Below are 13,383 nucleotides of genomic sequence, written 5' to 3'. Positions count from 1 at the left end.
AGTATAAATACAGAAGATAATTTTCATCAAACTGGTTTTGAATGACACGACTAAAGATAAACACTATTGCTTGATAATAAATGTGCGAGTTTGAGATTTACTCGGATAATACTAGTATGACATTCATGATGGTTTGTTGTGAAACTTGACATGCAGCCAATATTGAAGAAATCACATGTAAAACAATAAGCAGAAGCCAGAGTGCATTGGTCGTGTTGGGGTGGAGTTGAATAATAAAATCCATGACAGCAGACAACTCTGCCCGTCACTGTTATCTACCAATATTATCTGCAATTATTCGAGTATGAGCACTATTCACTGTTTTTTTTGTGGTGGTAAAGAATGCAAGTATGAGAATTGGCGGTTATGGACTACCGAGAAATATGTGGGAGTAAATGCCATTGATGGACTATTCTGTAACTGGTATGGCTTGATGGCTATTTTCAGATGAAAAACTCGACAATTGCCGCATATCTTGGAATATACTAATTGGATCGAATTCGGGTTTACAGGATCACTGATAATATCCTAGCAATGCAGCGACCATCTACTCGACTCATGAAAGAGTATGGGTTGATATCCAAGTTTCAGGAACTTGATATCAGATCGATATTCAATCTTCAAGAATCTGGCGAACATGCCATGTGTGGCGATGGCAACGAAATACAAAGCGGATTCTCTTACTTGCCAGAGAATTGGATGGACAATGCAAGTAAGTGTATCTTGACTTGTCCTATAGTCAGCATCATAATTATCTTTGGTTCCAAAACACTCTAGCTAACGATGCATTTTTATCTAGTATTCTACTACAATTTTGGATGGTATTCATAATATTCGCGCCAACTTTATTCATTTAATATGTAAATCCAAGCCATGCATTAACTATTAATCTCATATATAGGACCGATATGGAAACACCAGATTGCGAAACAATGATGAATATAGTTCAGGTTATGGCATATGCTTTGAGTAACGGCAGCAAGGTAATTTTATTGCGTTTGGATATCCTAGAGCCGTATTCACGTAGAATATAACTTGCATTGATCTTGCAGTGTACTCCTGTTCAAAACACACCATCAATTATATAATGCACACACAAACTATAGTTTTTTTGATTCTCTCAATACAAATGCAACTCTACATGCCAATCACTCAATATTTGGGTTGGAAAGTTGTAGATTGAACAAGTGATGTACTGAAACTACACCATGTGTTCAGTTATTATTCAGTGCTCCACTTTACGTGAATACGGCTGTAAATGCAGCATGAAATAGTCAGTCCAAAAACTGTCCATGTGTTTAAACGATTGATACAACTTGATTATGTTTTATCTAACCTATACATGTTTTGCAGATTGCAGTGCATTGCCACGCAGGACTTGGTAGGTCTGAATGCTAAGTCGCCGCTGTTTACAATATCAACTTCTAACGGCGTCCTTTTCCTACCTATTAGGTCGTACCGGCCTATCCATTGCATGCTATTTGGTTTATGGAGAAAATATGCCTGCAGAAACGGTAATTTGATTTACTTTGGCTATGGCATCTATGCATTTATGCATCATTAATCAACTCTATCTTTGTAGGCAATCTTGCAAGTACGATCAAAAAGGTATGTTTACTGAAAGTGTTTTATAGAAACTAAATAGTAAGCTGATCAATATTGTATAGACCTTTATCTGTACAAACCAAAAAGCAAGTCCTTTTTGTCACAAAATTTGAACTATATCTAAGAAAGTTGAGACTAGTGTTTCCCGCCTGCTCAGTCAAATCAAAAACACACGCAACTGTTGTTGAATCTCTATCACTAGCGAGTATTGTTCAATCACAAAAAAAGTATCTTCATGGTGTGGAGCAAAGAAATTTAAGATTTGTTCCCAAGGTCAGATATGAATCTTTATTCGAATTTATTAATACACTACAATGATGTGTTGGATTTCTAACCCTATATAGTGACTATACTAAAATTTCATATTGTTTAGCTTATCTATAGAGTTATTGAGAGAATAATCCGATTATGTACATTAAAGGTCGACAAATTGCAAGAAAACACTCAGATTGTTGTTTGTTCAATTTTGGCGTTCGAGGGACTGTCCAAGTTGGAACCAAAAATGATTGCTTTCCAAGTAAGCAGGTTTTGTTTTAGATTGATGCTGATTTGTAAAAAACCAACATTTTTGGTGTCGTGTTGCATTTAAATTTAAATAGGCAGATATCAATGATGGGTCATGGGGCATCATTGATAACGAGTTTGATATTGCATTTTTGATGAATCTGATGTTGTACTTTATTACGTCGCTATCTACTCCAATCATTTCAAATTCTGTCATGAGTATTCTGGAGCATAACGTGGCTGATTTGGCAAACATAGTAGCTGATTTTGACTGCGTTGCCTTTCAAACTTTAAATTACATGATGTCGCTATTCAGAAGGGTAAGTAGATATGCTAGTTGTTTGATCCACAATACTTTGCAACTTTTATAAAACCATAATACCATTTGAGCTCATATCTTTAAATGCAACATGTAGTTACCAAATATTCCAGCAGATACATTGAGTGAATTGTTGGAGCGTATTGCTATTTTGATTTCATCTCATCGTAGCACCATTGCATACCCTTATGTGCACTGGATGAAATCCCCAATATCCGCTGCTAAAATACCACCAAAAGGAAACAACTCCAACTTGAAAACATTTCAAGCATCTAGTCTCATGGTCAGAGATGCCATTGGCTCGTCGACACTTGCAGCAAATGCTTTTACACAATCCATGTCAAGAGCGTTTCAAAAGTCGATCATTTCCGGAAACGCAACACCGTCCGTGTCAAAAACGCTCTATCCTGACCAAAAATCAGAAAGTACAAGTACTCAATTGTCACCATCTATACAAAATCATGCTGTTAATAACACATTATCCGATGTTTCCGAAAGCAACGCATCAATCAACGATTCTATTTCAATACATATTGACTCTTTAGACGAGCTTTCCGAGTCGAGTATTCGGAAAAATATTCCGGCCCCACCTGAACAGCGACCTACTTCGATAGACAGCGTTTCAATGGTTGAATCAAGCACACTTGGTCCATCACCCGCACCAGCCAGCACAAACATTGTTCAAACTCAGGATCGCTACGTTAAAGTTGAAGAAGAGGAACCTTGTTCTTCATGCAAGCCATTGGTAGAATGGCTTAAATTTATACATCAGAATTACGATTGTGCTGACGAGACTCGAGCTGTGTTGGCCGAATCTCTGGTTTTTTCGCATCCTGGGTCACCTACATTGAATATTGTGGAACTCATTTTGCAACCCGGATTTGATTCTCATACTAATCTGGCAAAAATGAATGCTCCCAAAGTATCGGCTGAAGACGGTGACTCTACGATTCTTAAACGGGCTACAAGTTATGTTACCACCACTCTTTCTGGCTTGAACACCATGACTGGATTAAGAAGCGCGAACTCGGCAGTGCTTGGTTCAACTACACATTCTCTAAATAGTGCCGATACAGCGAATAAAGAAGGTATGCCACCTGACCTTCAAGAGACGAATAGAGATACTTTGTCCATCACAAAAACTACATTGTCGAGCTTTGCACCAATGATGATGTCTTTTGGAAGAAGCATCACAGGATCATCATCTGAGCCAAGTGAGCTTCAAAAGTCTGAACATTCCGAGGAACCCGCTACCAATGTAAAATGTAAGTCAATTTGCTCATCTATTGCGGTGTAATGACACCATCAGCAAACGATTCACCATGAACCGTCGTTTGGTTTCCAATATATATTGGCAGTAGCAGCCGAACGATCATCAAACAAGACTAACATTGAAGCACTAATGAATGATACTCGAAAGAAAATGGGTCGATATATGCAAGGTTTTTCCGAGATTCGAGACGTATCTCAGTCACCGAGTAAGCTTGGCAAGCCAATGGTCCATGACAAAACACCCCTTGTCAAATCTCTGCCTACCATTTCATCACCTCGAACAACAGGCACTCCTTTTCTTCAACCCATTGAACCCTTTTTGCCTTTTGAATTCAGTACTCTAGACTTGACGATACCCCCTCTACACGAAGAAACGAATACGGTGTCCGCACAGTATGGGAAATGCATTGCAAATAAATAGTGTTGCATTGTTTTCAGTTGAGCATATTGATTCACTGCAATATTGAAATATGTACTCGCCATATATCTGATAATGTGCACTATCAAGAAAACATTGCAGCAACAAATGTTATTTAATGTCCTGAAATAGTGACTGAATCCATCTAAAAAACCACCACATGACATTTCCATATTCGTTGATTTAGTATGATAATAGTCAAACATCATTGTTGTCAAGATGAGAATTATAAGGTAAGCACATTGTTTAAATCTGTCTTGATAGTTTAAATTTGTGTTTTGCAATCTTTTCCACATACATTTATTCTTTTCGAGTGTAGTAAAATAATAGTTTAATGTCATCTAGAGTTCGCCATACCAAAATACCACCAGATACATCCGCATCAACTAGATCTAGTCTTCTTGAAAGTACCACATCTGGCATATCAAGTGTGCAGCATAACAAAACCATTGGTTCTGCTCTAGAAGGCACTGAAGGGCGTCCAAGTTATGCTTCTACTGCATCCTCTGACCCACAGGAAAAGGACGTTCCATTTGCTATAGTAGACACTCCTGCTTCACAAAAGCCAATTATTGATATACAGCAGATGGGACAAGCGCCTAATCAAACATTTTACCAACTGGTAGTGTTTCCTACGGACCTTGCCTTTTCATCGACAGATGCCGAGGACAACAGTATTTCATCCAAACCTGGCTCAAACCCTATTGGTGGTGTAACCAAAAAACGCGTCCAGGCATCGTCTGAAGCCCAACGACTTGCTTCCACCAACTCGAGTGTTCAGCGTAAAGGTGGAGTGGTGTTGCGAGATTGGCCACGAAAAAGAATTTCGCAAAACTGGAATAGAAGTGGGATGCTTAATCCAGGTCAGCGTGTATTTTCTTACAAGGAGTTTTTAAGCGGTGAACTAAAAGATGAAGTGATTGCTATTTTTGGTCGGGATCAATACCAAGTGGTGGTGAACAAGATAAAGGAAGTGACACACGAAAAGTAAATAAAAGGATGGTTTTAGTGTCATTTGATTTATTTTTGAATTTAAATGATATCAAACTAAGTTTTGATGTTTATGCCCAGCATGCAGTTGTAAAGGTTAAAAGGGTTAACAAGCAGAATCAGTTTATAGTTACACCAATCAACGTCAAGACACTTACAAAATAATCCAAACCCTGTCCAAGTTCCCAAATTGCAACTCCAGTTCCAGAGTTGGACGCAAGTGAAAGTCGATCGTGAAACGACTAGAAATGTGTTTATACACCATATTAGATTGAAATAATTGGCATGATTACAACGTACTCGCATAAAATAACAACTTGAATAAAAAGTAAATATTAAGCTTACTTTAAGAGTGGGATAATACACCGAGTGTTTATGGTTAGCATCGTCTGTGTAGGTAAAGTGATGCTCGTGAGATTGTGAATCCCATTGCAGTATAACATTTTTTTCCTTTAGGAGTGAAATGTATTTAGAACCAACAAGAGGTTCCGAGTTGAATGTGACATGATCAAAGTCATATCCGTACATATTTGACCCAGTTAGCAGTTTTGATCGAAGTGTCTTGTCAGGACACAATCTGCGTATATTTTCTTCAATCCAACCTATTGGGGAATTTGGACCATTGCCTTTAGATTGCGAGTAGTCATATGTCATTAATGAGAAATAATCGACAAATGACACCAGATTCGTGAAATCGTTGGCATCAAATACGTCGCTATCCATATGTATATGACGGGGTGGAATGACTAGTATGAGCTGTTTGTTTAGTTTAGTCAGATCCAAATAGAGTTGTTTGATAATATGCACAATGTAGCGTCCAGGTACGGACATTTCAATGACCAGACCATCAAAGCCATGCAGCCTAATGCCGAGATGAATAGAAATCATTGTCAAGATACAAGTTTGAATTCCAGCCATGACAGTGTAAATACGTAAATGTTGGACAAGATTAGACTGAATGCTACTTACATGACTTCTTTAGTCAAGACAGATAGCAGGTTTTTAGTAACAGACAAGTCTTGGATGAGAGCCATCCAGTCTGTTTGAGTGAATTCTGATACTTGAAACAATGGTAATACCAAGGCACGTTTTCCTTGACGATCGGGTTGACGAACTTGGTTCATCCATTGCTGATCGACATCATGAGCACCATCCAGTATAAACTTTCCATTTAGACGCTTAATACGATACCAAAGCGGTGCAATATGAGTAAACTTTCCTAGAAACATCTTTGATATATCGTAACCACGACTATTCCAAGGAGTGACATAACCCAACACAGCGTTAAACGGTCTTAATCGATGACCAGCATTGACAGTCGAGTAGATGTCATGATTTTCAAGAATACTGTCGACTGTCAGAGTATCACTCACCCAATCTCTCTCCAAAACACTATTCATAGATGGCATCTGAGAACTCATTTCCAGCAATCCACCAAAGATCTGTTCATTATCCAAAACCACCAACTGTGCAACGGATACTGAACACAGACATACTTGAAGAAAGAGTATGATTGTATCTTGAATAAGAATCCCAAACCCTTTCATGAACTGAAATTGTACGATAGTTGCAAATGTCAGTCTTGGAATAACAAAATCTATTCAACAATTGAATATTATACTATTTGAATGAATGTTCAAGACGGTGAATGCAGTCATGAATTTATTCAAATGTCCAAGATTCGATTGCTGCAAGAACAGTTTGAACAACACTTTCTAGTCCAATCAGATCTGCATTGTCAAAGCCTTGCAAGACAGTTGAATCCAGATCCAAAACACCCAGCAAACGACCATCAGCATGCACCAAGGGTAACACCAACTCACTCTTTGACAATGAATCGCAAGCGATATGACCTGAAAACTCGTCAACGTTGGCAACTAGAATAGGACGACGTTCAATGGCACATGTTCCACACACACCTTTTCCGATATGGATCATTGTACAAGCAATGCGACCATGAAAAGGACCGAGTACCAATGTATGTGGCTTTTTTAAAGTAGCCAAGTAGAAGCCAACCCAGTTGATAGGACGATTGATTGTTTTATCATGAAAAGCCCAGTAAAGCAATGATGCCAGATTGGATAAATTTGAAACAAGAGGAAGTGAAGGATCCACTAAAGCAGCAGCTTGTTCTTCAAGTGAAGAATAGAATTCTGATTTCTCAGTAGAATAACCTGAAGCAACCTGTAATACCATCAATGAAATAGTCGAGTTTTTATCAAGACAATTCAAGATAAAAATGTGATATTTTAAAAGTATTTTAATATCAAGTCGAGAGCAGTTTTTGGAATTCTCAAACCAGATGTTGGCGACAAGTCAGATTGTAACAAGACACGATCAATGATGATCAATATTCTCAAGAGTTTCTAGTTCAAGTCTAGTTTATTACAATAAATGTTGAATAGAAATAGATCGAGTCTTTATATGAAATATCAAGTTACTCGGACTGCACACAACTCGATTTACAAGCAATATTCATCTATAGCGTATAGAATCAATCCGATTCATTACACTTTGAGAACCATTTCAATTATATAGTTTATACATGCAGATTGTTGGGCCAATTGTGTTTCTGACTACAGGACTGGCATTTATATCACTGCTGGTCTCTCTGCATGAACCTGTTCATCCTATTGCTACCACTGTCACTCTGATAGATATCAAAGCTGCTCTTCCATCTGATTCGTTGTCTTCATTAGACAAGTCTTATCATGTCGGTCTCATGCCTTCACTCAATCGATCTTTGTTACTGTGGTCGTTATCTCAAGGAGATGATATTCGAAATCCTAAAAGTAAACTCATTCAACCCCATTTACATATATTCTTCCATTTCATGTTGATCCATTGTGTATGTGTTTGAAAATACTACTTGAATGTCTAGGTCGACTTATTTCACAACGTTTGTTCCTTGACCAATTCGTCAAGACTGCTCCACAAAAACTATTCTCTATTCAAAACCATCAGCTTATAGACTTGCAAAATATTCATGTCATCACCAACGATACATTCAACGAATCTACAAAGTATATTTTAACTGATGATGCTGGATCTCATCTTCCAACCATCACACTTGTCACAAATACTGTGCATGAAGAGGAGTCTGTGTAAGTTTGTATTTAAACATCAGATTCTGTTTATCTGATGCTGATTGATTGCAATGTTTAATCTTTACTAGTTATTATGCGCGAGTTTATGCTATAGAAACCCCATCCAATTCTGGTAAGTTGGATGTCAGGATTGCTCGGTTTGGTTTTGTCAATATTCTAGATCTTATCTCGCGATCGCTATAGTGTCATTCTAAACACATTCAAACCAATTTGAATTAGATCCAGGATCTTATAAATTTGTTCAAGCTCAGGTTCCTGGAAGTTTGACCTTTTCTCGACTATCCTATGGAGTTCCACATAGACTGGTATACTCACGAAAAAGCGATGCTCGTCTTTTTCGCATCATTGATAATCTAGTCCCACTCAGTACTCCTAGAGCACAGATTAATAAAAGTGATGATGTATTAAAGTCCCCGTCTGTGCCGTTCAAATCACTTCCAGGACCTTTATTCGGTAGGTTTAATCTACAACTGTTTGCTTGGTTGTACTAGCTTATTGACTTTAATCATGCATTTACCGTGTTCTTTGTACATTACTATCTACTTGCCTATGTAGAAACATTTCCTGGACGTATACTAAGCATTGTACCACTATTTACTAAAAAGTAGGTCAAACTCGCCATTGTTTTGGCTCTTTATTTGTATGGCGTCTACTTACCTTGTATCAGTTCTTTAGAAACGCTTATATTTATCTTCCAGTACAAATCCCTTCCAAACACCAAACTATTTAAAATTCACATTTCACTGTTTCATTGTCTGCAAGGTTTGTTTATTATTCAATTTAAATATAACATACTTGATCATTGCGTTTTTAAAAGTAATCCACTGATCTTTTACTAACCATGTGTTTAGGCGGTGAATGGGAAAAAAGAATTTTATGGGAGGTAAGAAACACTACATGTTTAAACAATAGATTATCAGAATGTTGATAGGCGTTCAAGCCTTATGTCTGGCATAGTTTAAACATAACCAACAACTCTATACCTAATTATAATATTTAGAAAGACTGGCATGGCTTGGGAGAAGACACCATTGCAGCCGATGAATTACATCTCCTGTATTTTTTAACTGATCCTGTTGTAGTAACCTCGAGGTTTTCCAAAGTAGTTTCGTTTGTATTTATGAAGCAGATATTTACACTAGACTATGTGGGCGATGACACAGAAAAACAGTTTGATGGGCCTAACCTAGCTTTTGACTATGTGCTGTCTTGGCAAAAGATTCACTTACTGTCTGGATCTGAGATGGAGATCAATAATATGCATATTGATACTTTTGGACGAACACTGGTTTTATCAAACAAGGTATTTTGGTTTGGTTTTTGCATCACGACTTTAAACTAGGTTTGCACGATTTGCATGGGTTTAATCAAACTGGTTTTGAATTGGTTAGCGAAATCAAGTATTTATTTTGAAGCGCGCTTTAAAGACCAAACCTATTGACCAGTTTCATACAGATCCAGTTAATGCTGAACAGGAAATGGATCATGCTACGAACCCAAACCAAAAACTACACGAATCAACTGAAGGCTCTCAGAAAATTGCTCTGCAGTCAAATACTATACTTTCGCAGATTGGTGGTTATGTTGATTTATTTTTAAGCTCGCCTGAAGTATCTCAATTTTTTATGGAAATGTTTTGGGATCAATCCATTGCAGATTTGATTGATGATTCCCACGATAATATCTCGTCTCCATTGTTTGGGGAGTGGGAATTAAAGGGCTATTGGAATTCTGCAGACTATGCTTATCAAGCACCAGTAAGTTGTTTTGGATTATTTATATGGTTTGATATTGTTCAAAGCAATACTAATTTTACTTTTAGACAACTATAGAAGCTGTCACGCTTTTAGAATCAACGGATCACGACTTTGTGATAGTATTGTTGGGCAAAAGCCATATAGCTGTTCTTGACTATGATCGTGTCTACAAGGGACGACATATCACGCAGTTTATTAGACGGCACGCTATTCTTGTGATGGCTCTCGTTTTTATTACTGCAATGTTTAGCATCAACGAGTTTAGGTAATACACTGTTTATTCCTTTGGTAAAAATACCGAGTTTTATAGTACTGATACCATGTTGATCTCTTGAAATTGATTTAAACCGTGCAACTTAGGCCGGATCTAGTTCCTAGATCAAATGGGATTTTTATCACGATGCTATATTTGCTACTATTCTCTGTAATTTTGAGTGTTATGGTTGAAGAAATATAACAAGCTGGTTTAGATAAAGTATCAAAATGTATGCCCCATATCTGTCCAATTCGTGATGCACTCGAACACGCTGGTCTCAGTGAGGGCAAGCAGTAATTTTCCCTTGTATTTGACTACTGATAGATCTAGTTCCATGAAATTCAGATCAGGATCTACCAGTACACCACAATTTAGTAAATTGAAATGGTTCAAGGGGTTTGCTATTCAGACTCGTAGCAATAAGTGAAATGGTGATTGTGCAAATCATTTCACCAACAGTATATCAATGAAGTTGGACTTGAACTGTCTTGCTTGATGGGTATACTGTTGCAACCGTATTCACGTAAAGTGAAGCACAATGACATTGAACACATGTTGCAGTACATCACTTGTTCAATCTACAACTTTCCAAACCAACCATTGAGTGATTGGCATGTAGAGTTGCATTCATGATATGTACAATCTTGGTTTCTTGAATACAAACGTATCCAATCTTTTAGGATACAACAATGATAAGTGTGTGCCATGGTCGATCTAGATTCATTTGTTGTGAACAAGTACACTTTTCCAATAACAAAACAATGCCAAGATGTGATTTAGTAGAGTTTTCTAGAGATTCACACATCCTCAAAGTTCTTTTTGCTTGCCACAACGTCCAAGAATAGTGTTATTGATGGACTTGAAAGTGTTTGTTGCATACTTGCTTGACTGTAAGACCATCACATCTTAACCTGTTGAAACCAAGAGCGTTTTCAATAACCTCATTGTCCAGTAACAGACGAGGTAAAATCCAGTGTCGTCTTGTCATTGGTGTTCAAGGTTTGGATAAACAAGCGTCTTTGTCTTGGTTTGTAAAACATATTCTAAGCTTGGTGACCGACAGTGTTCTGTGTTACCGCATTCTATGCAAACCATTCGCTTTTGTCAGATTCAAAATTGGGAAAGTTTTCAACATCTTTTTTTTATACTAAAATGAAATGTTCCGAATTGTAAATCAAATTGACAAATCAAAAACGATCAACACTTCCAGTCTTGAATTTTTAGATTGCAATGAACATGATTTTTTACAAGACAGAATAACAGGATTAAAATATCAGTTTAAAACTATAGTTTGTAATCATATGATGATCAGTGTGTTTTCAGACACTCGAGAGTTTCTATAAAAGAAACAATCTACAAAAGTGTTTCGTTTTACGTGAATACGGCTGTAATTTATTGAGCAAAGGCACACCAATAAAATGTGATTTGAAAACTTGTTTCCAGTAGTATTGATCAGCAAACTAGTTTGAAATGACAATTCATACTTAGTAGTAATGAATCTCATCTGGAGTGCGTCCACGAAGATACTCTGGTTCAGTACCCTTTGCATACACATCGGTAAATAATTCTGACATATCAGGCTCAGGAGAAGCCTTGGACTCCTCAACGGCTTGATCAATTTCGGCTCTTGCCTTTTTCTCAATGGCCTTTAGTTCATCTTCTGTTGCAGAATTTGTTGAAAGAATCTTTTCTTTGAGCAAGTTGATACAATCACTTGTAGATCGCATGCGCTGAATTTCTTCACGTGTGCGGTAGGTAGTTCCAGGATCAGACATGGAATGACCACCATAACGATATGTGACCATTTCAAGAACAATAGGGCCCTTGGCTTGTGTTACTGTCCAATCACGAGCATATCTGCATGCTTCACGAACAGCTAGAACATCCATACCATCAACACGAACACCTGGAACATAGTCTCCACGAGTAAAGTATTTTGTGGAAGCAGCGGCACGCCCAGCAGGAGTACCCATACCATACATATTGTTTTCACATACAAATGCTACGGGAAGATTCCATAGTTTGGCCATATTGTATGCCTCAAAGACTTGACCTTGATTGGCAGCACCATCTCCGTACATGGAGAAACACATTGCATCTTTTTTTTGGTATTGATGTGCCAATGCAATACCGGCACCAACAGGAACCTGAGTTTAAAATCTGTTAATCTTGATTGTATTGGTATTCATGAAAACAAGCTATTACCTGTGCACCAACAATGCCGTTTCCACCATAGAACTCGGGAGCAAACAAGTGCATCGAACCGCCTTTTCCTTTTGATGATCCAGCTCGACGACCCATAAGCTCGGAAATGATTTCAGTAGGTGTGCCGCCACGGTTCATAGTAAATCCATGACAGCGGTATGCAGTGATGATTGAATCGGCTTTTGTGATTGCAGCTTCCATACCAGAAGCAATAGCTTCTTGACCAGTAGAAAGATGACAGAATCCTCGGATCAACTTTCCCTTGTATGCCTGAAATAAATCAAAATATTAGAATGACCAAACACGATTAAAGATGGCTTATACATGAAGCACATGTTGAATTCAAGTACAAGAATGAAGCAAATGAAAGTTTGGCAAAGATGCGAGTATTTGAATGAATCCAAGACCATTTGACATTAGGAATTGAGGGTTAGGGATGGGTAAATAATTTACGAGGTTTAGTGAATTTGCACAAAAACTGGCCGCTTTATTGCTGCATGCAATGCACGAGATCAATTGATGTTATGCAATGTAACACTACTATTGAGACTACACAACTATAAAACATACCAAAAAAACAAAAAATTGTAGAGTCCAGGGTTAAGCAACAAGGGTTGAAGGATATGGAATGCAGATCCCAGCTTGAACCATGAATTAGGCAACGAAACCCATGAATTAGGCAAGAAAATCCAAGATTACCATACATTATCACAAGCAGTTTCCAGACGACGAATAAGGACCATATTTTCATAAAATGCAAGCAACTCTGAACGAGTAGCAGTTGTAGAAGTAGGCAAAGGATCGCATTTGTGGGTTTCAAAGGAAGTGTCACTGAATGAGAAAGTCACAGCTTGATCCGAGGCTGAGCTATAAGCGCAAGTTCGAGCAAGATATGACTTGGAAGCCAATGCCTTGATGGAAGCGCGGGACTTTAAATAGAATAACGACAT

The 13,383-nt window shown here is 37.8% G+C and overlaps 6 protein-coding genes across 6 annotated transcripts; 3 read left to right on the top strand and 3 right to left on the bottom strand.

Moving 5' to 3' along the window:
* Positions 1-304: 304 nt before the first annotated feature.
* BATDEDRAFT_25190 (uncharacterized protein) lies at positions 305-4,121 on the top strand (the record flags this gene model as incomplete). Its single annotated transcript, XM_006678988.1, has 11 exons — positions 305-423; positions 513-712; positions 922-983; positions 1,354-1,381; positions 1,453-1,514; positions 1,583-1,608; positions 1,668-1,878; positions 1,979-2,122; positions 2,205-2,429; positions 2,526-3,693; positions 3,787-4,121. 11 exons carry the CDS (start codon positions 305-307, stop codon positions 4,119-4,121), a joined length of 2,580 nt encoding a protein of 859 aa, XP_006679051.1.
* A 331-nt stretch (positions 4,122-4,452) lies between these two features.
* BATDEDRAFT_25189 (uncharacterized protein) lies at positions 4,453-5,109 on the top strand (the record flags this gene model as incomplete). The annotated part of the gene is made up of 1 exon (XM_006678987.1): positions 4,453-5,109. The coding sequence occupies one exon, from the start codon at positions 4,453-4,455 to the stop codon at positions 5,107-5,109; it is 657 nt and encodes a 218-aa protein (XP_006679050.1).
* A 145-nt stretch (positions 5,110-5,254) lies between these two features.
* Positions 5,255-6,385, bottom strand: BATDEDRAFT_3657 (uncharacterized protein; the record flags this gene model as incomplete). The annotated part of the gene is made up of 3 exons (XM_006678762.1): positions 5,255-5,350; positions 5,454-5,970; positions 6,078-6,385. Coding segments are annotated over 3 exons (921 nt in total), but the record flags the coding sequence as incomplete, so codon positions are not given.
* A 418-nt stretch (positions 6,386-6,803) lies between these two features.
* BATDEDRAFT_6474 (L-methionine (R)-S-oxide reductase) lies at positions 6,804-7,268 on the bottom strand (the record flags this gene model as incomplete). The annotated part of the gene is made up of 1 exon (XM_006678768.1): positions 6,804-7,268. A coding segment is annotated over one exon (465 nt), but the record flags the coding sequence as incomplete, so codon positions are not given.
* Positions 7,269-7,653: 385 nt separating this feature from the next.
* BATDEDRAFT_25187 (uncharacterized protein) lies at positions 7,654-10,655 on the top strand (the record flags this gene model as incomplete). The annotated part of the gene is made up of 11 exons (XM_006678986.1): positions 7,654-7,900; positions 7,990-8,212; positions 8,284-8,327; positions 8,435-8,668; positions 8,771-8,819; positions 8,883-8,977; positions 9,067-9,098; positions 9,216-9,518; positions 9,607-9,972; positions 10,038-10,237; positions 10,553-10,655. 11 exons carry the CDS (start codon positions 7,654-7,656, stop codon positions 10,653-10,655), a joined length of 1,896 nt encoding a protein of 631 aa, XP_006679049.1.
* A 946-nt stretch (positions 10,656-11,601) lies between these two features.
* On the bottom strand, positions 11,602-13,383 carry BATDEDRAFT_19685 (pyruvate dehydrogenase (acetyl-transferring) subunit E1 alpha; the record flags this gene model as incomplete). Its single annotated transcript, XM_006678856.1, has 3 exons — positions 11,602-12,375; positions 12,434-12,703; positions 13,138-13,383. The coding sequence occupies 3 exons, from the start codon at positions 13,381-13,383 to the stop codon at positions 11,713-11,715; spliced, it is 1,179 nt and encodes a 392-aa protein (XP_006678919.1). The 3' UTR covers positions 11,602-11,712.

The sequence above is a fragment of the Batrachochytrium dendrobatidis genome (assembly GCF_000203795.2).
Source record: "Batrachochytrium dendrobatidis JAM81 unplaced genomic scaffold BATDEscaffold_6, whole genome shotgun sequence".
In the NCBI taxonomy this organism is placed as follows: domain Eukaryota; kingdom Fungi; phylum Chytridiomycota; class Chytridiomycetes; order Rhizophydiales; genus Batrachochytrium; species Batrachochytrium dendrobatidis.
Note: the sequence above shows the minus strand (reverse complement) of the source record. Positions and strands in the feature narration are given on the sequence as shown.